The sequence below is a fragment of the Astatotilapia calliptera genome, chromosome 13 (assembly GCF_900246225.1).
Source record: "Astatotilapia calliptera chromosome 13, fAstCal1.2, whole genome shotgun sequence".
Classification (NCBI taxonomy): Eukaryota; Metazoa; Chordata; class Actinopteri; order Cichliformes; family Cichlidae; genus Astatotilapia; species Astatotilapia calliptera.
Window position 1 is genome coordinate 18,842,937 of NC_039314.1, and position 23,765 is coordinate 18,866,701.

General features: G+C 39.9%; 1 protein-coding gene across 42 annotated transcripts in view; it reads left to right on the forward strand.

The window, feature by feature from the left end:
• LOC113034723 (ankyrin-3-like) overlaps window positions 1–23,765 on the forward strand; it is a 119,151-nt gene that overhangs the window by 55,084 nt on the left and 40,302 nt on the right. For 22 of the 42 annotated variants that reach the window (XM_026189644.1, XM_026189645.1, XM_026189659.1 and 19 more), the window contains 23 exons: window positions 4,787–4,888; window positions 5,158–5,256; window positions 7,446–7,544; window positions 7,940–8,038; window positions 9,428–9,613; window positions 10,061–10,084; window positions 11,607–11,705; window positions 12,981–13,079; window positions 13,259–13,357; window positions 13,938–14,135; window positions 14,666–14,764; window positions 14,937–15,035; window positions 15,118–15,216; window positions 15,314–15,511; window positions 16,706–16,807; window positions 18,428–18,526; window positions 20,186–20,383; window positions 20,633–20,731; window positions 21,378–21,476; window positions 21,594–21,692; window positions 21,804–21,899; window positions 23,495–23,567; window positions 23,705–23,761. In XM_026189644.1, the coding sequence (XP_026045429.1) occupies window positions 4,787–4,888; window positions 5,158–5,256; window positions 7,446–7,544; window positions 7,940–8,038; window positions 9,428–9,613; window positions 10,061–10,084; window positions 11,607–11,705; window positions 12,981–13,079; window positions 13,259–13,357; window positions 13,938–14,135; window positions 14,666–14,764; window positions 14,937–15,035; window positions 15,118–15,216; window positions 15,314–15,511; window positions 16,706–16,807; window positions 18,428–18,526; window positions 20,186–20,383; window positions 20,633–20,731; window positions 21,378–21,476; window positions 21,594–21,692; window positions 21,804–21,899; window positions 23,495–23,567; window positions 23,705–23,761 (2,521 nt within the window). Of the gene's footprint in view, window positions 1–4,111; window positions 4,632–4,786; window positions 4,889–5,157; window positions 5,257–7,445; window positions 7,545–7,939; window positions 8,039–9,427; window positions 9,614–10,060; window positions 10,085–11,606; window positions 11,706–12,980; window positions 13,080–13,258; window positions 13,358–13,937; window positions 14,136–14,665; window positions 14,765–14,936; window positions 15,036–15,117; window positions 15,217–15,313; window positions 15,512–16,705; window positions 16,808–18,427; window positions 18,527–20,185; window positions 20,384–20,632; window positions 20,732–21,377; window positions 21,477–21,593; window positions 21,693–21,803; window positions 21,900–23,494; window positions 23,568–23,704; window positions 23,762–23,765 lie in introns of those variants that run through there. The other 20 variants (XM_026189633.1, XM_026189673.1, XM_026189636.1 and 17 more) reach the window with 10 other exon arrangements.

Genomic DNA, 23,765 nt, shown 5'->3' on the forward strand with positions numbered 1-23,765 from the left:
GGGGATAAAATCAAACAATACAGCTGCTGCTGGTCTGGCTCTCCTCTTCTAAGCTCCCTCAGTTCACACAGCGCCTACAGCGATGACATCAACGCGTGTGTGTCTACATTGTTTTTATCTGTGGTGCAGCGGTTAGTTCTGTCCCCTCATGCTATGAAAGGTCCTGATTTGAAGCACAGCTGGGGTCCTGCTTTGTGGAATTTGCACATGCCCACTTGGGTTTGTTTTAGGTACATGCGTGTTTTTAGACTCCACAGTCCAAAAACATGCATGTTAGGCTCATTAGTGATTCTAAATTGACTTCGGATGACTGGTATTTAAAGTGTATATAATAAAGCGCTATATGAATGCGTGGTTAAATGCGGCTTGTAGTCTAAAGTGCTTTGGATGGTCAGTAAGATTAGAAAAGTGCTATATAAATGCTGTTCCACTCAGTGTGCGAGCTTCTGCTTTGTTGTGAGCTTGGTATATAGTGCCAAGCTGACATCATTGTAGTCTGGAAAGACAGGATATCAGTTCTTTATACTAAGTACCTTCTATCCAGATAGACTATCACTGCGTTGATGTCATGAAGAGAAAAGGTGCCAATTACAGATTCAGCAAAAATGAAAACAAACAGCAGCAGCAACGGGTCGTGAAGTTCAAATTCAAGAAGTGAATGATGTGACCCACCCAAAATCTGACCGTTATGCCTTTACTAGCGTCTTGAGGCGACTTTTGTTGTGATTTGGCGCTATATAAATAAAATTGAATTGAATTGAATTGAACTTAATTTCATCCTTTTGTGTCATACTGTAATGCTAATTTTATTCTAATAGCTGGATATCAGATTTGCCTTTGGAAGGAAAGAAAACTCCAAGAACAACAAAAAAAAGAAAACAGATCTATTTTCTTTATCCAAAAATGTTACTGTGAGTAGATTCTCATTTTCCAAGTTTATTGTGGGAGAGTAGCATTTGTTGACACCACACATGCATTGTTACCAGCTTACAGTATATATCATGTGAGCAAAAGCAGGGAATGTTTACTAGATATTTGAAATCTGTACTATCAAAATTTCAGTAGGGATTGTGCTTTGTTCCCATGCTTCCCTTTTTTGAAGAGGCAGATTGAACCTTTAAGGGTTTGTTCTTCTTCAAAGAGCGTATCCACTCTATGAAACAGGTGCTGTAGTGTTATCAAACACATGCATTTTGGTTCATCAAATGCCAGCACAAAGGCCTAGCTGCTTTTTATTCACATTTATTTTTCTTCATTTTAAAGAGCATCTGCAGGCAGTGGCGACAGGGCTCTATTAATTTTTAACCCATATGGTTAATTCTCATTTTTATAGCATCTTACCTGAAAGTTAGCTCAATTTTTGACTCTTTCAGATGTTAATTTGGAGTGATGGCATAATTTCAGGCTTTTTTCGTTAGCACTTGTGTGCCAGATTTCGCTCTCGTCCTCTACTTTCTATCTAACATGAGATTAATGCTTTCCTTCAGGCTTAACCTAGTCTTTAATGGCCCCATTTTCTTTGAACCTCTGATCTGTGGAGGCTTAATAATATTTCTCTTACTAATCTCATACCCAGTCGTGTGTAATACTTCATTCACAAAGACTCCAAGATCCCTCATGTTAGACATAGATGGGGATGGCTGTGGGGCTGGACGTTTTGGTCACTGTATTAAGGGATAAACTGAAATCAGTAATAATGTAGATATGGATGTGGACTACTTAATCTGTTGCGAGAAGCAAAGAGCACCATGTGATATTTAAAAGACTATGCAAGTTGTCATAGAAACACGTAAAAGCTCTTAATAAAGTAACTTTTCTGTAATGAAGTTTATATATTTTTTCTGTCTCATCTGCTGCCAACCAGTCATCCCTCATTTAATATCTGTATTAAACGATTAAAGGCTGCATTAGATATCATGTTCGACCTAGGTAATATTTGATGGTGTAAATCAAGCAGCAGTATTGGTGCATGCTGTCTTTCCACAGCAGTGTGACCTTTGCATTTCCATGTCAGGGGGTTTCAGAGCGGTCACGCATTTGGTTGCACTCAAGAGCTCATACATGGGTCAGACATTGCAGAGCATGCTTCACAGTGAGGACACATGGCAGTTAGTAGGAAACATCTTAGTTGGTGGGAAACACAAACATATGCTGCACAGATATTATAGTATGTGGAGAGACTTCAGTAAGTCAATAAAAAGGCAATACCCATTTAAGTTTTGGCAAATAAACATTTTATATGTTTCCTTCCCATCTTCGATATTGTTCAGAACCACTATAGTTAAAATTAGATTATTTCCATATGCAGTAATTTCCACTTTGTGATGTGACATGCCACCCTTTAAGTGTATAGTGATAACAGACATGACGCTGATTAAGACAGAAACAGCATGAAAGGACGAGTTGGGTTGGAAGTGAGTTGCAAAGAGCAGCTTTAAAGCATCTTAAATAGTATGAACTCTATGAGAACTACCCATAGGATGCATAAAAAGAGTGTCTGATGAGCAAGTTGATGTAATCTGGAACTGAAGTCAGATGATCTACAGGATTGTGGAATGTGCTCGACTTCAAGGCCTGCCTGAATTTATGCTGTGTTTAATTCTGCGGCGGAAAAATGTGTATGATGTTTTTTGGAGGGGAAAACGACATCATGGTGTTGCTTTTTTTATTTTTACAGCCCCCCTTCAATATTTAATATCAATATTTTCTCACCATTCCTGCATAGCCAGCACTTCTCACTGTAAAGAAGGTTGAAAACAAATGAAACGTAGACCTAACAGAAGACAGAAAATAAAAATGATGACAAGAAAGAGGGTGGCTGCTGACTGTGGCTGGGCCACAGGTTATCATGAAAGATCTACTCACTGTATTATGCTGAATTTTAAGTAAAGGTTATGCTTAATTTTAAGTTAATTGCTGTGGAGATTGTTTACATTACATCACGTTGTTTATAAAGCTATTTGGAGGTATTTCTCTGAAGAAGATCCAGAGCATAGCACTAGATGTTTAAAGGCTTTCAGTATCACAGCCCGGTACAATTCAGCAGTGCTAATGCTAAGTAATGCTAAGATAATCACAGCCACACACACTGATAGAGCATCAATCTTAAGAAAGAATCTCAAGCTTTTATTATGCCTCTTTAGACCTTTGAGACATTTATAATATTACCTCTGCACATGCATTTGATAAAGTTAAGAGCTGAATTTTTCTTTAATTGTTCTCGGTGCATGGCTCATTTTTGCTGTTTACTTATCATGCTGGTTCGGTACCACGCATGACTTTTTCTCAAGGCCACAAGAGCAGAAATATCATTAGTGATTCAGTGCTATCACACATTCCTCAGAGGGTTGGGGCTATGGAAAAAGGAAGGAGAAATCTCTAGATGTGGCTGCAGATATATAAGTTTTAGCTTAATGGTTTCTTGTAATCTTGTAATCAGGAAATGACTCGGGTTCCAGTTAACACTGCCTCATTTGTATTTAATTTTTTTGTCCACACATGTGTGCAAGAGCACAAACAGAAATATTTTCCTCTCAAACTTTTATACAGACTAGTGGAACAATCTAATACTGGTGTCTTGTTCCCTCACATTTTGGCAAAGGGTCAGATCCCTCTATGCTCGTCAGAGTTATTTCTGGACAAGCACAGTGGAGGGGGAGGCAGAGAATACAACATTGGATAACCACTTGTACCATTGCCCTGCTGCGTTTATCCTACATGTCTCTGGATGCAAGCTAAATTTAGCAAGTCTGGGCTTTTGATAAATCAGGGGAATTTGGTTTTGTGCCCCTGTTATGAAGCAGCATATCACAGCATCTCTCCCTCCTGCTCTCAGCAGCACCAGTGCTGAGTTTTACAAAATGCTCTTTGCAAGGCTGCTGCGAAGAAGGGAGACAAAATGTGCAGAGTTTGCTGTGTGTCATTTTATGTCAGACCTAATGTCCTCTGAGGTAACATGAACACAGAAAAGAAACTACCTTCGTCTCTTCTATTCTCTTTTTTTTTTTTAGCTTTCTCCTTCTCCTTCTCTTTTTCTTTCTTCTCTCTTCCTCCTTTCCATCTCGCTCCCTCCCTCCCTTTCTTCTCTACACGCACATGCTCACCACATTTGTTATGGGGCAAAAAAAAAAAAATGCTTGCCTCATCATTATATTTTGGTGTGCAAAGCCCTATTTCTGTAGTGAAATAAAGGACAGCTGAGCAGAACAGCGGATGCTCTGCTTCTCATAGCACGGCAACGTAGAGTCATAACTGCTTTGCTGGTGGACAGAAAACATCTCAGAGGAAAAGAGGAGGTCTCTGTGGCAGCTGTAACGACCACCCGGTCACTGAACTTCTTTCACTGGGGAATCATGGACATTTGGATTTAACAAAGCTGCAATAACATTTCGGTGGGATCTGATGGATGATGAAGGATGATGTGAATTGTCGGGAAGATATGCTTGGGCTCTCTCATTTCTCATGGATTTACTTCTTGAAATGTTTGTGTTTTCTCGCTTTGAAGCACAAGTAGACTTTTTTTTGTTCGCAGTGTAAAAATGAACACATTGCATCTGTGGATATTAGCTTTGTTTTTTTGCCAAGATAAGATGTTTTTGGATGTCTGAGAAATTATGACAGAGTTCTACCTGGTACAGTAATGCACATGCTTTGTTCTACTGTGGGCTTAAAGATGTGTTATGTTTAAATCAAGACAGTGCTTAATTCGTCTCTCTTTGTTCTTGCTCTCCCTCTCATCTGCCTCTCGTGCCCTCTTTCGCTCTCTTTGTTTCCTCCTCCTCTTAAGTCTGATAGCAATGCCAGTTACCTACGAGCTGCCCGGGCAGGGAACCTCGAAAAAGTCCTTGACTACCTCAAGTCTGGGGTTGAGATTAACATTTGCAATCAAGTAAGTTTTTACCATTTAAACTGTCATGTCCTTATGCATGCTCATTGATTTTAGAATTAAAGAAGCATGTTAGGGTACGCATTAAGCTGCAATGCTTCCCAAGCTAAATTTAAGAGGACTACAAGATTCATGTATAACTTAATAAACACTATCTTACCATAAATAAAACATAGATGATTTTAGCCAACGTATCATTGACAATCAAACGTAATCTCATATTATCTCATCATGCATAAGACCCCTAACTCCTATAAACGTTTCCTTCCTAGAATGGTCTAAATGCTCTTCATCTGGCCTCCAAGGAGGGACATGTAGAGGTTGTTGCTGAGCTGCTGAAGCTCGGAGCCACTGTGGACGCAGCCACAAAGGTAAGACCAACTCCATCAGGTATAATGGAAGACTATATTTGGACCGAGCGCGGATCATGGCATCTCTGTAGGATTAAACAGTATGCAGAATCAGTACGACGAAGTGTGCAGCCTTTGTTAGTGTTTGATACTGGATCAATATTTAATGACGTCTATGGGGACTACTGCTGGAAGCAGACAAGGTAATTAGCCATACGAAAATAATAGAATGTGTGCTAGAATGAAGCAAAAGAGTGTGTTGCAAGAATTGTATGTATTAAACATATAGATAAGTAAAACCAGTTGTAGTGTTATTTTATGTATTGTAAAAACATGCATATATTTTAATAAGACAGGTTTTTGCTATGGACGCATCTCAATTCTGATCTAAAAGGAGTTCAGAGGAAGAGCCACTGAAAATGTTTTCCATATTTCTCCCCTGAAGCCTTTTACTGCCATTTAGTGGTCTGGCTCAGCCTCTGGGCCCCAGGCCACATGCCTAGTGCTGACATAAACATAAGACACAATAAAATATTCAAGATCAAGGAAAAAATCTTCCCAATTAAAATATTTCTGTATTGTGACCTGGAGGATGCTCGAGGATTAGTTTGATATGCCTGTGTCTGCTTGCATCCTAATGCCGATCAGTTTCCTCTTTAAGCAGCCAGAGGAGGCAACGCTATCGAGGATTCTTGTTTAGCAACAGCGTCTCTGTTTGATTCTAGTTATTGTTCATTAGCCCCTCCAACAGTGCTGCTCTCACTGTGGGAGAGTTAAACAAGAAGTCCTGTGTTCACTAATAGTCAGTGATACAATAACTGATCTTTTGAGCTGTAGTGGCATCGCTGCACTGGATTACATGAACTTAAATACGTGTCTTTAAAATGGTATTCATAGTGTTTGTTTAGCCAAAAATATTTGAGGGTTCTCAGCATGAAGGAATTTAAGGAGTATTTTTCTAATCATTTTTTTAAATAAGGCCAAGATCTTCACCTGCCTTTATCTGTGTGTTTTCAGTGCTCAAATGTACACTGTGAAAACATTGGCACATTTTTTCAAGCACAGGAGTTGGTATTTTTGCAAAGCTAAATAATGTAACTTGTCAGTTAGCTTCAAATAGTGCAGCCAGCACTTCTTTAACACTGCTGTTTAAGTGTTACCACTCATAAAGGCTACGATAGATCTGAATGAACACGATTCCAAACAAAAGCTGAAACGTTTGGCCTCAAACATGTAGTATTGTACTAATGTTGTGTCTCGTTAGACACATATGAATATATAAATATCTCTTCTCCCTATATATAAATATATCTCTATATATTTGTGCAACTTTTTTTTCATTTACAATTTTGATGGATATAGCTATGACATTTCTATATCTAGTGCGTAGAAAGAAGCTTTTCAATTTCTTTTACTGCATTTCTTGTGATTTATTTTGTTACTATGGCCTAATTACTTATATTTTGATGTATAGCAAGTTGAAATGCTCCAAAAAAAAGGCCATTACAGCATGTAATAAAGGTATAAACATAAGTACAATTAGCCTGTCAACAATAATAAGGTGACTAAATGAATATTAAAATAAAGTGACAGCGTATCAAAACACAGATATTTTATAAATCTGTCAAAAAAAAATCATAGTGAAATAGAAGAAATCAGAGTTTCAACCATTAAACTAATTTTTGTATTCAGCAGTGCTTGCAAATAACTGTAATTTGGCATCTTTGGCAGCTTTGAGTGGTGGTGTAATAAACAAAAAGAAACTTGTCTGTTTGTTAGGAGCCATGGCTATCAGATTTCCCTGCTCCTGTATGCGCTATATGTGACTGATCGCTATTGTGCAAAAGAACCTTGTGATCAACTAGCATCAGGATCATGTGGCCATGAATCAGGCTGAGGGTCGACTCTGCCCTCACAAGGAACTGCACAGGTTCTTAAAAAGTCTCCACTAGTTTTATTTACCGGCGGGATAGGAAGTGACACATTGTTGGCACTGCATGCAGGGGGATGCCAGAGCTGGAATGCCAGCAGTACAAGCATGTGATCTGTGTAAGGGGATTCACAGGTGCACGTAGATACTGACGTGGATATATGAAGAGCATAGTGGCAATCAGTCACATTCACACACGCACACATACACACAAGCAAAACAGTGGGACAGGTGGGCCAGAGCTTAACACGCATTCCTTTGGTTGTTCCGTGTAATCCAGAAAGGAAACACTGCTCTGCACATAGCGTCGCTGGCTGGCCAAACGGAAGTCGTCAAAGAGCTGGTCACTAATGGAGCCAATGTCAACGCACAATCTCAGGTGGGATATACTCGAAATGCCTGCAAGTCAATGTCAAAATGACAGCAAGGTCTTGGTGGTCTGGCTTTAGGGTAGGTATAATTACACTGCTGTTGAGATGATCTATATCAGATAGTCGCTGACATACAGGGAGAAATCCTCACTGACAGAAACTGGCATAATGCCAACTAGGCCTCTGCCTCTTCAGGAAACTGCTTGTCCTTGCATTTCACATTTAACTCTATTAGATCGAAGCAAGAGAAAATATTCAGCCAGCTTCTTTCTCTCTGATAATGTCCAAAATAAAAAAGCAAGCAGAGGAAAAACTCTTTACCTTCAGACCACTGGAACATGTTTTGTTAAGATATACTCAGTGTGTAAAAGATTGTGTGTCTTTTGGTTCATGTTGTGTGCAGAATGGCTTCACTCCTCTGTACATGGCAGCCCAGGAGAATCACCTGGAGGTGGTGCGGTTCCTTCTGGAGAACAGCGCCAGCCAGAGTATCGCCACTGAGGTACTGTACATGTATGTGTGTGTGTGTGTGTTTCTTGTGCTCACATGTGTGTCCATTTCTCTGTAGTATGTATCCGTGCATTTTCTATGCCACTGTCGTATCTAAGGTTTTTTTATCTGTTGTACTAACCACCTCCATCTCCTCTCCTCCTTTGTTTCCTTCCCTTCCTCCCCTTTTCCTCCACCCCCCCCCCCCCCAATTTGCCTCAGTCTCCATCGGTGTCTTCATCTTTTTGTCTCCTTTTTCACTTTCCTGTTTCTGTCTATTTCTCATCTTTTTTGTCTCACATGATCCCTCTCTTATCTTTCCCCTATTCTCCTCTGCCTGCCCCACCTCCTCTCCTCCTTCCTCATCTCTTTATGAGGGACTAGGCAGAACTTCATTGATTGGTAGTGTACGGAGGAGGTAGAGTGACCTTGAGCGGGTCACTGATGAGGTCTGCTCTGCTCCCTGCCTCCTCTCTACAGCTGCTGTTACTGCTCTGATTAACGTTGCTTAGTCTGTGGAACACACGTACACTTTCCAGTCACAGCACGTTCACACAAACACACGTGCACATACGCAGATGATACAATACCCAGTGTACCCTGTCGTCTGCAAGTTTACATTTATGGGCACGCATGCACAGTATCTACTCAAACATGATATAAGGTAATATACAGGCTGGTGACAAATTAAAGGAAGTGCCTTAGCACTTCCCCCAGGAGGGTTCAAACCCAATTTTCCAATTAAATAGTCCCTTGTTTAGTATTTTGATGATGGCGATGGAGAGCACTGCACTGTCAGTCTATAACCTCCCATCAGTGTTCAGCTGGGCTGAGTCACCCCTCATCTTGAAAGAGGCTTATCAGGACAGGAAAAAAATGTGTGTATATATATATATATGTGTGTGTGTGTGTGTGTGTGTGTGTGTGTGTGTGTGTGTGTGTGTGTGTGTGTGTGTGTGTGTGTGTGTGTGTGTGTGTGTGTGTGTGTGCACACTTCTGCCCACACATACTGAGACATGCAGTATCAAAAACACAGTAAAATAAAATGGCAGAGCTTTTGGCTGAATTATGTATCATAAGAGCAATGTGAGTGGGAAATGCCGAAGATGTGAGCTGGAAATGTACAGTAACTTCTACATTATATGAAGTTATAATTAATTCTAAATGCTCCTCTAGGTCAAGCTGCCTCTATATTTTTATGAAAACACATCACTGTTATTGACATAGTTAACCTAGTTGTTTATTATAATAATTAATACCTTCAAATAATGTGAGCAGCCTAGATTCATCATTGCCTATAAAACTATTAAAAATCATTTTGCTTTTTATAAGCTGCGTTTAATTTGCTCTCATCATCCACGCCATCCAGCATTGGTTACTCATTTCTTCCCCTCCTTCGCAGGATGGCTTTACCCCTCTGGCAGTGGCCCTCCAGCAGGGCCATGACCAGGTGGTCTCCCTGCTATTGGAGAACGATACAAAGGGCAAGGTGCGCCTGCCTGCCCTGCACATTGCTGCACGCAAGGATGACACCAAGGCCGCGGCCCTGCTCCTGCAGAACGACCACAACGCAGACGTCGAGTCCAAGGTGAGCAAAAACGCTGATGCAGCCCATCTTTGGTAGTGAATGATCAGTTGATCTCTTTCTTTTTGCCTATTTGATTATTTGTTTTTAACACTGATTTCTTTGGTTTTCTTGATTGTCTTTTTTTTCCTGCTGCCTTTTCTCTTTATTGTTTGAATTTGTTGTTGATGCTCTTTCTTTCGGAAAAGAAGCAGAAGTACATTCATGTTTGTTTTTTGGCCAGTTTTATCTCTGAAAAGATTTGAGTTTGAGAATATCCTTCTCATTCTTAAAATCAAACTTCAAGTAAGAGCGCAGTCTGCACACCGAAACTTTTCTGCCGTAGATTATTTTTCACTGAGCTGCCTCTCCCTCTTCTGCTCCTCCACTTCATGTGAGTGAAGGCCCTTTTTAATTTGTTTTTTTTTCTCACTAATTGCCCGTTCTCTCCTCTCTTGGCTGACTCTGTAGATGATGGTGAATAGAACAACAGAGGTACACCTCTACTCTGTACATTATGTAGTGTTCATCCTATTCATAAAAACTCTGAAAACAACAACGACAATCACTTCAGTGCCCCTGACTTGATGCAGTAGTGTTTCTGCAGCCCTCTGTCACTCCCCCTTTTCCATTTTAGCTCAGTACTGCCTTCTTCCTTTTCATTGCTTCATCAATCTAGTGGATATATCTGGTCATTGAGAAAATCAGAGCTAAAGCGCATGCTTCACAAATACTGATTTAATAAATCTGAGGCTAAAGGCTTGGGTATCAAGGTTTTCCTTGATTCTAATGGTTTCATGGTGTCCAAAGCTGAAGTGTCTTATTTTTGGAAATCCCTTGTCACTGTTTAAAATATGTTGTCTTAATGTGTCCTGACTAAGTCCCTCCATGAAACTGATTAGCATGATAACCAGTGTACGCATGAAAAATGGTTATCATTCATTTGAAACCAGCAGTTTGTCCATAACTTGCATGGCAGTCTAATTCCCTTTACACTCTAAAGAACCCCTGCATTCTAGCATTAGTCAGGCTCTCTAATTTGTTTACTGGTGTATCCTTTATTGAGCTCTAGTACATCCAATATTCAACACTCACACCTAAAGCATTTTGCATGGGACCAAAGTAACAAGCTAGTGTGACACTGCGTCTGTGGTAACATTGGCCCCTTTTTTAAACCAAAGCCAGGTGGCCACCTTCTGTGCGTGCCTGTTTTGGTTGGCATTGTCTGTGGTTTTGGCAGGCTCTGATATGATTCATCCAAAAATGGCTTTGATTTCAGACTTATGCATTGCATTAAACAAATGTGTACTCAGATAGAAGAAAGACACTGTAATCTGTTTTATATGAATAGTGTGTTTTTTCAAGGCAGATATAAATCATTTTAATTTTGGTGAACTTTGTGGTACGATTTCTCAGTTCAGGATATCGGTGGGGACACGTGTCTGAATTACTGATTGACTTTTGGCTCTTTGAAATTAAAATTCCAGCAGTTGGATTGTTTAATGTAAGACATAAGGTCACAGATATTTTCCAGTGTCTTTTAGTTGCTCCGACAGCTAATCCAGGAGTTATATCAGGATACATCTCTCATTGAAGATGTTAACAAATGGAGATTAAGTTCATTTGCAGGGTGATTATTTGCAGCTAAAAATATCAGAATGCTGTAAATAGAATTAAACAGATTTACACCAGTTAGCTCTTGAGCTTTCAAATCAAGTTGTATATTACACTCATATCTTTGTAATTAGTTTTTTGTCAGTTAAATGTAAAATTGTTATATTTTAGTTGGGCCCATGTTTGATTCTAACAGTTTTAGAAAAAATAGACTTTTTCTGCAACTGTTAGAAAAGTCAGGTGTCAGTGTAGCAGTGTGCAACCAGTGTGTCCTTGTTTGATGTAGTGGGACTTTGTAAAGCCAGATGTTTGATCTTGTGTGAATGTTGCTCCACTGTTTTTTTAACATGGTGTGTCTATTTGTCTGTCTGCACGTGTGTTGTTGCATTTCTTCAATCCTCAGAGTGGTTTCACCCCCCTCCACATCGCAGCACATTATGGCAACATTAATGTGGCCACGCTTTTGCTGAACCGCGGGGCTGCTGTGGACTTCATGGCTCGGGTGAGTTTCTACTGCCCTCTGCTGGTTGGGAAAGGTGTAACCATTACACACAATACATATGAATATGGTATACGGGTATATTTAATGGATTAAAAAAAAACTATGAAACGGTAAAACAAAGGTATAGCTTAGCTTTTATGGCAGAGGAAAATCACTTTGATTTCCCAAACATCTGTCACATTTATGCTCCTTGAAAGCAAAAGCAAAGAATAAACTTATATTTTGCATGTAAACCCTTCAGCAAAATAGGATGGACTGAAAATATTGGTGTCAAATGTGGGTTGTTTTTTTTTACATGAATTCTGTTTGTGGACTTTTCATTGATAGGCGAATGCATATTTTGTTTACTCAAGGGAAAAAAACAACAGTGAAACCCAAACCACCCACACACAAACTTTAATGTCAAGTCAAGTAGAGTTTTATTGTCAACCCAACAATATACACTCAAGTATACAGTGGGACGAAATATCATCCTCTTGGATCAAAGGTCAAAATGTAAAAATCAAAATGAAATAAATTCAAATATGCATTTATACAACTATACAGAAATAAGATAAACTAAGAATAAATACAACAGTACTGGACTTGAATAGAAGAGAATGAATGAATAGAAAATAATGAGAATGAATATAAATAAATACAATAGTACACATACAGAATAGTGCAAGTATTGGAAGTAATGTTGGTACGATGAAGCCTAATGTATTTGTGTTCATTCCCATAAATATATAGGTATTCAGTGGTAAAGAGAAAGAGATTCCTGGATTAATAAAGACCCTCATGAAATGGGAGATTTTTTAGAACAATGGGACATTTGTTATATATGTATCTGTTATGTTATTCTCAGACTGAATTCATATTTTTTTGAGATATGATTAAATATAAAGACCTGGAAGAGATTTTATGTGACATATACAGAGTAATCTCAGTGATGTTGTCTTAGAAAATGGGTTTCCATATTAGATGTTTACTAATCAGAGTGATCAGTGGCCTATAATTGAATCAGCTAGTGTGTGAAGCGGTGTTTGTGTTTGTGCTGCTTTTATACTGATAACAGGTAAGGTCCAGAAAATTATCCACCAGCAGTGGTGGATGGTTAAACAATGGAGCTGGCTTACAGCTGTTTGCTTGAGAGCAACAAAGCATTACAGTCTGTTGCAGACTAGTCAATTTCATGACGAGTTTCTAATGAATTAATTCTGTCTAATTGTAGATATGTTTAAATGCATAATGTGAGAGCAGAAGTGTCTAAGAGTTTTCCACTTTTTCACTTAGAATGACATCACACCGCTTCATGTGGCCGCAAAAAGGGGCAACAGCAATATGGTGAAGTTGCTGCTGGACAGAGGGGCCAAAATTGATGCAAAGACCAAGGTAAGACTTTTTTCACAATTAGAAAGGCACTTGAGGCTGAAATATATGTTTTTTAGACTTACAGAAGTTTTTGTCTGTAGCAGTATTTGATTTTGCACAAACGGAAGTTTATTAAAATTATTTTACAGTAAAATGCAAATTTAAAAAAGTGTTTCATTTTGTTATTTTGTTCTTTTAAGGACGGTCTGACACCTCTTCATTGTGGGGCACGGAGCGGACACGAGCAGGTGGTAGAAATTCTTCTGGACAGAGGAGCTCCTATACTGTCCAAGACCAAGGTAGTTACTTGGATGATCAATTCAGGAGATGCTGCTAAGCTCAGAATAGGGAAGGAAAGAAAGTTCACAAACACATGACATCTTTTTCATTAAGTTAAATATAAAACAGACCAGAATAGATCACTATACACGATGTTAATAACACTGGAATACCTTTGTTTTCAAAATCAGCTCTCCTAACCACTCGGAGCTATTTAAATAATTGTCATCCACTCACATAGCAGGTCTGTTGTTGTTGCTGTAGTGTTGTCGCATTGTCTCCATAACATCTGTGCGACCTCTCCAGAACAGCCTGTCTCCGCTGCCTTCGCAGCCCTACAGTTTGACCGCGCAGGACGACCAGTGTAACAAAATAGACATTGTTGTAATGGCCTCGTTATAACAATGCTTCTGTAACCTTCTCAGCAACTTCCTTCGCAGTCTTTCTGTGCAGCACATGGCCGCGTCCTAACTTACTGTGTCTGTCTGTCCATCTGTCTATGTGTCCGTCTGCGTGTGTGTTTGTCGCTCTCTTTCTTTGTCTGGCTCTCTCTTTCTCTCCCCTTTTCTCTCTTTCTTTCCCTGTCTCGGCCCTGTATAGAACGGCCTATCGCCTCTCCACATGGCCACTCAGGGGGACCACCTGAACTGCGTCCAGCTCCTGCTCCAGCACGACGTGCCCGTGGATGACGTCACCAATGACTACCTTACAGCGCTGCACGTTGCTGCCCACTGCGGTCACTATAAGGTGGCCAAGCTCATTGTGGACAAGAAGGCCAACCCAAATGCCAAGGCTCTGGTAGGGATAAAGCCGTACAAGGGGTGTTAAGAATGGGGGTGCAAAACAGAAAAGTCACGTGATCGTGACAAAAAAATCACGTTCAAGAAATACTGAAATGTTGATGTTGGTAGGTGTTAGTCACCAAAAGTTTTGCTTTTATGATTAATATTATACTCATAGAAAAAATAAATGGTTTGGTTTGGGTAGCTTTACAGTGCAGAAGTCTTAGCACTATAATATAAAGTTTTACTGTGTCTGTCTATTTTCTGATAGTTTTGTCTGTGTTGGATATTTTGTTGTTGTTGTTGTTGTTGTTTTTTAATGATATGGACTATTTTTGTGTGAAATAAATAGATATGTGCTGATACGAATGTTTAAAACAGGACTGAAAACAGGTTTATTCCTCATATTTACCTTTTCTTTACCACACATTTGCATCCTGGCACATCTCAGCATTCACTCATTTGCACATGTTTAGAGGCTGTGGGGAGTTTCTCAGTGATCGTACTGGAATACCAGCCTTAGCTTTACACTTTCTCTTCATGCAGAATGGTTTCACTCCGCTTCATATCGCCTGCAAGAAGAACAGAGTCAAGGTGATGGAGCTGTTGCTTAAACATGGAGCGTCTATCCAGGCTGTCACAGAGGTAATAGAGCATACTGGAACACCTTTACTCTTCTGTACCATTTAATACATAATAATTACTTGGAATTGATCTTATTGTTGTTTGGTTTTGATGTTCAGGATAAAACTTGGTTGCTGATTTGGTCTTTAGTGTTTTAATGTTTCATGTTGATCATCGTATCTATTATCTGCAGTCCGGCTTGACGCCCATTCATGTGGCAGCCTTTATGGGCCATGAAAACATTGTCCATGCGCTGACGCACCACGGAGCTTCGCCCAACACCACCAATGTGGTAAGTAGACTAATTTTAATGTACTACATGTCGATACAGATTAGAAAATCTCCCTTTTGCCAACAACCTTTGTATCTTCCAGCGAGGAGAGACAGCTCTCCACATGGCAGCCAGGGCAGGCCAGGCAGACGTAGTCCGATACCTGCTAAAGAACGGAGCCAAGGTGGAGACCAAGTCCAAGGTTAGAACACAGAGCGTCATTATCAATCACTGTGTCAAGGAGAAAACAAAAAGGGATACAGAACTGGGCCAAAAAGTCACTTCCCCTCTCTTTGCAGGATGACCAGACAGCGCTGCACATATCCAGTCGGCTGGGGAAGGTCGACATTGTCCAGCAGCTGCTGCATTGCGGTGCGTCTGCCAATGCTGCCACCACCTCAGGCTACACCCCCCTTCACCTGGCTGCCCGCGAAGGACACCATGATGTTGCTGCCATGCTCCTGGACAATGGTGCCTCACTCTCATCTGCAACAAAGGTATGTCTTGTGGAAGATTAAGCATTATATTGCAATGTAGATAATGTTCCCATTTTCCAGTATCTCCACTAGTAGGCATGGTTTTGTTTCGAGTGGCCTCCAAGGTTCTTGTCATATGAAATAAATGCCTAAATACGTCCTTCTCCCAGCAAAAGAATTCATAGTCTAAGCATACTAAACTGACTAAACTGACACACAGATCTGACTAATTGCATAAAAGTGCATTGCTCAAAGTATAAAATGGGTGTGGAAGATGTGAGTGTGATATGTTTCTGTGGACTGTCTTTGAAGGTGACTTCTGTTAGCAGAGCAGATTAATGAAGGGTAAACCCCATGGTGGGCTCTTACTTCCTCACACACACACATATAGCATCTTTTGGGACTTTACCTTAGTCGGCTTTTCAAGCAAATGATATCATATCTGTGTGAAAACAGAAAATTTGTGCCATCGAGCAGATTAATTGACCCCTTTTAGGTGTTTATAAAGCAGATTAAATGAATAGAAATTTAAAAACTGGCACGATTACTAGCTATCCCACAAATGAGGTCAAGTGTTTCAGAGAAAATGGGAATCTGTGGAGTCCCACATTCCTCTGGAAAATATGATCTAATGTCTTTAAATATCTTTGCAGACACACAGGAAGGAAGCCAAGTGATCACACTGGCAAATCAAACCCAGCATCACAGCAAAACGTGTAATAGACATGCATTTGCCTCAAGAGATAGTAAAGACCTTTGCCTTACTTTCTCAGTGTAATGAACCCCTATGGAGAGAAAATTACTCATGCACAGACAATACTCATTTGTAAGTTATTTTGCATTTGAGTTTTGTTAATAAAGTGAATCCATCCTAATTTAAATATGGCTAAAATATAACTTTATTGAAAATGTTTTCACAATGTTGAACTTTTTAACCTATTTGGACTGCAATGTTCGGTGTCCTGTGTCTTATGAAGGAAAGAGATGTTACTCTTAAGATCAAACTTTCTGTTTTGTTCAGTCTGAATAACACAAAATCTTTGCTGCTGCTGTTTTGTTTTCATTTGTGACTTGAGCACTGAAAGACAGTGAGAAACTATGTTGCTTAAGGAAAAGCTCGATCCCACACCAGCCAAGTGGGACCTAAAATAATGCAAATATTCACTTCCTGTTTAAATACCCTCACTACTCCCTGCTCTCCTTTTTTTGGCCCAGCAGAAAGGATTCAGTCCCCTCCATGTGGCAGCAAAGTATGGCAAGATGGAGGTAGCCAGTTTGCTCCTACAGAAGGGAGCTGCACCTGATGCTGCTGGAAAGGTGAGATGTCTGAAAAGGCGGAGAGTTTCTGAGTATAAATTTAAGAAACAGAAAAAGATGACCTGTTTAAGACGAGCAGGCAGGTTCAGCAAGGAAATGATAGACAGCAAAAGTGCAGTATAAACCTGAAATTCCTAATTTCATGTCCTCATCTCTAAGATAGTCAGCAGGGCTGTGTTGTGTTTTCTGAGCTGCAGCTGGCCCAGATGCTGGGAGGTAGTAGTGTGGTGGAAGCAAGCTGAGGTCTGATCACAGTGCGACACATCAAACAGATGCTTGTCCTGTTGCAAAAACCTTGTAGGCAGATTTCTTTTATTCCACTGAGAGAGACTTAAATAGCTGAGACCTGCTGGCACTAGTCGTATGTGCATCTTTGCCACCATCTGAAAGTGTTTAACATAAAGACTGTCAGATATGATAATGAAACTTCCACAGTGTCTGGTGGTGTCATGCTAAAATCTGCCTCAGTGTCAGATACACAAAGAAGAAAATCAGGTCGTTATTATTATAATACATTTTATATCAAGATGAAAATAAAGACTTTAAGATATTATATGGTTTTTTTTTATATCTTTTGGTAGAAATAATGAGTATGTCACATCATATGCCGCCCTGTTTGATCACTCTGCGTGTGCGTTTTGATGAGAAAACATTGTAAAACACTTTTAGAGCCTAAGATTATAAGGTACTCCATATATACAGACCATTATTTACACAATGCCTCCATCATCTAACTCTTATAGAAAGTATTAAGACAATGACATGACCTTGAAACTCTCTTTATGGAAGGTTGTTGTTAGTGAGCCACACTGTGTGGAGGCCTGGTTGGGCATTCACCTTCTGTGGGACACGTCCTATGAAAGAGTAATTGCGAGCACGGTTTTGGGGTTTAACATGAGTGATGCAGACCCTTTAATCTCCCACTTGTGTCGATGGATACACTGAGAAATCTTGTCTCAAAATATATAATTTGAACAACTAGTGGCAGATAAGCACATGCTTTTGGTTAAAAAAAATTATTAGATTCAGTTTTCTGATCACATTTTAAAATAATAACTAGACCTTGCTGCTTCTGCTGTTGGTAAACTAATACTAATCCTTCTTCTGCTGCTATAAAAATAATGCTTTAGTCACATCTTTGCTGGCCAGTGAAAAGTGTGTATCTTCAGTTTTGGTGCTTTTGCACACTTGAGATGACTTTAGCATGTTTTGACATGGCTATTGAATTCCAAATCAAAATACTGTAGCCGTTGTAGATAAGTGCTGCAAAGTCAACATTTTGAAGATACATTGAAATCTATCAGCAGGCCAGCAGGAAAATTCTCTCACTCAGTTTCCTAATAATGCCATCTACCTTTAGCGCATGAAGTTAGAGCTCTAACCGTCTCCTATACTTTGTATCTTTCATCGGTTCGATGCCCATCTCTAAAAATTTCTTAACACAGTTTTAATTTGGCTCTTTCATTTTACTTGTCAGCGTGTCTGTGCTTGGGTGTGGTCGGTGATCTTCTAATCCCGTGTTGTGTTGCATGCCTGTGTGTATGTGTTCCTGTGTGTGTGTGTGGATGTGTCTCTGCATTTGTACGTGTGTGTGTGTGTGTGTGTGTGTGGGTGTTTTAGAGTGGGCTAACTCCTCTGCATGTAGCTGCTCACTACGATAATCAGAGAGTGGCACTGCTGCTGCTGGATCAGGGAGCTTCCCCACACGCTGCCGCCAAGGTATCCACACAGACACATATCAATACACGTGTTAAGAGGAACTCACCTGGCTTATCACTTACGTAACATCCCATTAATAATGATTTATGTGTAATATTCATCCGTGTGAATGTGGATCTAATGCTCGCCCATTTCCTCCATCCGTTTCATCATTTATCAGTGAAAGTGTGAGTTTTATTTTGTGCTCAGTCAAGTCTTACAAACCACCTGACCAGCCTGAAATGAGGTCATGCTGTCAGCAGATTTGAGTTGCTGGTTTGCTACATATTGCAAGCAATATACTGTGTTTCTCCTAAAAAGAAGAAATGTAATTACTCCAGAGTCAGTAATAGTGCCAAACAACTAAAATTTCCTTTTTTTTTTTTGTCTGTTCAAGAGTTGAGAAAATGATGTATTCCCAATAAAACCTAAAAAAAAAGCTGTTAAGTTAGACAGACAAACATAAGTGGTCAAGTCATGGTTTGTCTCCTGCCAGGCTTTAAGAGTCTGTCGAAACCGCAGAACGAGTGTGAGCAAAAAGCCAGAACCAACCAAAAATGTGGCAGGAAATGCCTGTTTTGCCTGGACTGTCAAGTGACATGCCACAAAGGGAGACCAAAGCTTGCAAAGCCACTTTGGTCCATCCTAGCTCTCTTTCTCTCCCTTAATCTGCGTCTGTCTAAATTTATTCCTTTGCCTTTCTTGTCGCCTTCCCACACTCATTCTGTCCTGCCTTCTTCCTTTCTCTCTTTCTTTCTCAAATTGTTTTTCATTTGGCTGGGTTCTAAAGTTAGTGTGCTTGATCTAATTTAAGTGCTTTTGGAAACAAATCAATCAGTGTGTACAAGAGGAGTTGTATAGAGGCGCTAACACAGATACACGAGTAGGGTTACTATTGCAGTTATTGCTGCAATAGTTCCCTGCAGTACCATAATCTGTGCTCCGTGTGTGATGTTTTTCTACTTAGTGATGGAGATAGAAAAAAATGGATTTTGACTTGAAGTATAAGTCTTGCTTTACACAGTGTAGTAAATTAAATCAAAGAAGGAAGCCAAGTTAGGCTCTGTAAATAGAGGCTCTTCCCTCTTCCAGACTCACCTTATCCTTTTACTCACTCTCATTTGAGCTAGAATTACCTTCTCCCTTGCAGACCTCAAGGCTACCCAGAGGTTTGAATGTAGACCTCCTGCTACTTTGTAATGTTTTCTCTCAGGTCCTCTCCTCCACAGTAGCAAAAAGGAGGAAGCCAGGGTGGTGACTGTTCACGTTTAAGTTGCACTCCTGTTTGTACACTTTGTCTCTAGCACTTTCACTGTTGTGAATGTGTGTAACAGCTGAGGTCAACCTTCTGTCTGAGGTTTTCCCATCAGTTTTACCTGTGATACGTTAGGCTGGCCACACTAGCCTCATGACTGTCAATAAGTTGAAAGACCCTTGTGCTGTAAGTTTGTTTTCATGACAAACTGGATTATACGTCCTGATGCAAAGTTACAACATTTTTAATCAAAGCTGTATCCTGATTTTCAGCTGCATCTATCATGTAATAGATCTTTAGTTTTGTAGATAAAATGAAAATTACTTTTAGACACACCCTTCAGCCCTGCCCATAGTTTAAGTTTTACAACCATAGAAGAGCTCGGTCCAGCCTCCTAACCTCTACGCCTCTCTTGCGGACCTTAGAACGGCTACATGCCGCTTCATATCGCTGCCAAGAAGAACCAAATGGAAATTGGGACCACACTGCTGGAGTACGGTGCAGACACCAATGCAGTGACGCGGCAAGGCATCAGCCCAATTCACCTTGCAGCACAGGAGGGCAACGTGGATCTGGTGTCACTGCTGCTGACCAAGAACGCTAATGTCAACGTGTGCAACAAGGTAGAATCTGTCACATAGCTCTAGTATTTATACAGGAACTACTACAAATGTAATTAAGCTTACACATGTATATGGCCCACAATCCTTCTTACCCAGTAGACAAACACTTGTCATGATTTTTGCCATAACACATTAGACTTCTCAAACAAGTTTTCTGAAAAACACCCTACTTTTCATTCTTCTTCTGCACACCCACCCTAATAAATGTAATTGTGGATTTGCATGTTTTTCTCCTTTTTTCATATACAGAGCGGACTAACACCACTCCACTTAGCAGCTCAGGAGGACAAGGTCAATGTTGCTGAAGTCCTTCTCAATCATGGGGCTGATGTCAACCCACAAACAAAGGTACAGCTTTCTCAGATGACTTCTTGCACACATGGGAAAACTGTAAATACTTGAGTAGGCAGGTTTGCTGCATATTTATACTTTTTTAACTTCCATCAGTTAATTTGCTTTATGTGCTTATCCTGATTTTCCTCTTTAGCTTAACACGCTCATACACTCACTTGTCTGCCGACATCTCAGTTGCTGCATAAATAAAGGATTGTTACCTGAGTAGAAGGTGATCATGTTGTTATGGATGCAGCAAACACATTCATGCACATAATCACGTTCACTAAGAGCTGCAGTAGCTAAAGGTTGGGCTAACACAAGGTTATTTGTGGTGTGTTTGTGCTGACAGGACAGTTGTTTACAGCAAAGAGGTTATTCACCCACTGATCTCCATGATACACAAATACATAATTCATAGAGCAGATGAAATACAATGCAGTTTTAATTTAGGATTTAGAGAAATCCCATTATGTGAGAGGATTTATATATTTGCCTGGTAAATTTTACACTTAAAATATAAACTTTCCAAAATTCAGGCCAGCTCTCTAGTAAGCTGTGATGTAACAAATTATAGTCTGCAGTAGGCACTTGTGAGTAATTTTCCGTCCTGTTTTAATTGAATTGTCTGTGCCTCTTCTGCCATCATTTGTCATTCCAGATGGGTTACACTCCGCTGCATGTAGCTTGCCACTATGGAAATGCAAAGATGGCAAACTTCCTGCTGCACAACCATGCCAGAGTCAATGGCAAAACCAAGGTAGACACACAGAATCACACACATACAGTCTTGTATCGCTGAAGACCTTCCTGCAATCCTGCAGTGTATTTGCATCTTTCCTGGACAAACTGATTGTGTTTGTCTGGCTGTGCTTAGAACGGGTACACTCCTCTACACCAAGCTGCTCAGCAGGGCCACACCCACATCATCAACCTGCTGCTTCAGAACGGGGCCTCGGCCAACGAACTCACTGTGGTTAGTACGCAAACACACGGGCTAGACAGCAGAGCTTAAGTTTGAGGAAATACTGAATGCTTTTTTCCTTTCTGTGTGTAACTTCCTCTGTGTGTTTTTGTCACTGGTAAGAATGGGAACACTGCCCTATCCATTGCCCGCCGTCTTGGTTACATCTCTGTTGTTGACACTCTGAGGCCTGTGACTGATGAAAACTTGGCCACTATGGTAAGACACTGACTTCTTGTCAATGCCATCTCACATGCTTTAAGACATACAATCTTAAGACATATAATTACTTCATACATCAACTGATGGATATTTTGTGTAACTTGACAGCTGGGCAAAGATTCTGTGCTTCTTATTGAAAGGTTTTAATATATGTTTTCTTTTTTTGGGTGTGTGAGACTGTGTGATTTTTATTGATGATTCAGCTTCATTAGTTTAAATAATAAACTAACAGCTATCACATTTTAGCAAATTAACATGAGCAAATCTCATTTTCCAGACACTGAAGGGTAAACTTCTATGTTTTATTTTCTTAGCAGCCATTTATTTTTATTAGGGTATTAACTATGTGGAAATCAGCTTTGTCACTCTGTGATACTTTACATTTTCATGCAGTTTCTGGTTTTAATTGTTGGTGCATTAAAGGATTTTCTGATATGTAAGATTTCAGAGTTGATTCCAATGCTTTTTGGGCTCTGACATCAGGAAAAACAAGAATATCAGAACTAAAAGTTGTACAGTGCATTAGAAATAGTATCACTTTGGTTGTTTGTTGGATTAGGAAGGTTGTTTTTTGCTTAAAAGCGAACATTAGAAATAAGGTTTTTTATTTGTCTGTGAAACTACTAGTGTTTTCTTACCGAGCAGCTAGCTCATTGCCAAAAATAAACCGTGGCCGTGGACAGCCAGCAGCACACTGTAAGTGGAGTTAAGGTGTGAATACTGCAAATGAGCTTGCAAGTCAGTCTGTCACGCTGTGTCACATGTGTGAAGTTGTCCTGCTTAAGAGAAAGGGACGGCTCAGATTGGAGCTTAAGGATTCCCCTCGTATAGCCAACGTTACTAACAGCAATACTAACAGCTGACCCTAATGATCAGATGAGTGAGGTACAGAAAGACAGGCAGTGATGTAGAAGTGATGAAGAAGTGACAAGCGTGTGAGGGGGACAGTGAGTGAAGAGCCAGGAAAAGGGGTCATTGAGGATCCAGCACAATCAGCAGGAAAGTGTATTCGTCATAAATGCTTCAAACCACAGGAGTGTGAATAAAAGATCAAGGTCATCTCCTCACACCTCAGTGTGCCTGATCTATTATTCACCGTACACAGACCTCTGCTGTTGTTTTATGTTGCTCTTAAGCCTACATCTGCAGCCTTTGGAACATTTGCTGATCGCTTATCTGGGTCAAGATGGCCTTCAGAAATACAGTATGGCTACTTCTTGCTATGACAGGGCCTGGAGCCCAGTCCAAGGCCCAAATAAGGAAATATATGTGAAGCTTTCACTTTATTTGCAACTTATATCCTGAAGTTGACACCAGCTGACTACATTTATCAGAGCTTCAGCTGATAAAATATTTAAAGAGTGGGTAATAATCAAGATCATCTTTTCTTATGTTCCCTTTGCTGTCACGCATAAACTGACTTTCAAAATATCAACAACAATGTCACTATCAGTACTTTCTTTTAATATGTAGCAATGTGAAAGGCAGTGATTTCAAGTGATTATGTGACATATCATAATTTAAGAAAATCCATTTGTAACTGCTTAAAAAAACAGGTGAGGAATATATATGTATTTTTTTTGAATTTCCAGAGTGCATCCGAAAAGCATAAAATCAATGTCCCTGAGACCATGAATGAATTCCTCGATATGTCAGATGATGAAGGTATGTAAAAAAATGTTTTTAAATTTTATCACTGAGGCCTAAAATCAATGAAAGTGCATAATTCCCATATACTGTGTGCTATGTGATGTCATTCTCATTAACGTGCATGTTTCACTGTATGTGTATCCAAAACACAGTCCAGGCCAATGTGCCAGAAACTCTCAGTGAGGAGTCTTTGTCAGATGTTGACGAAGGTAT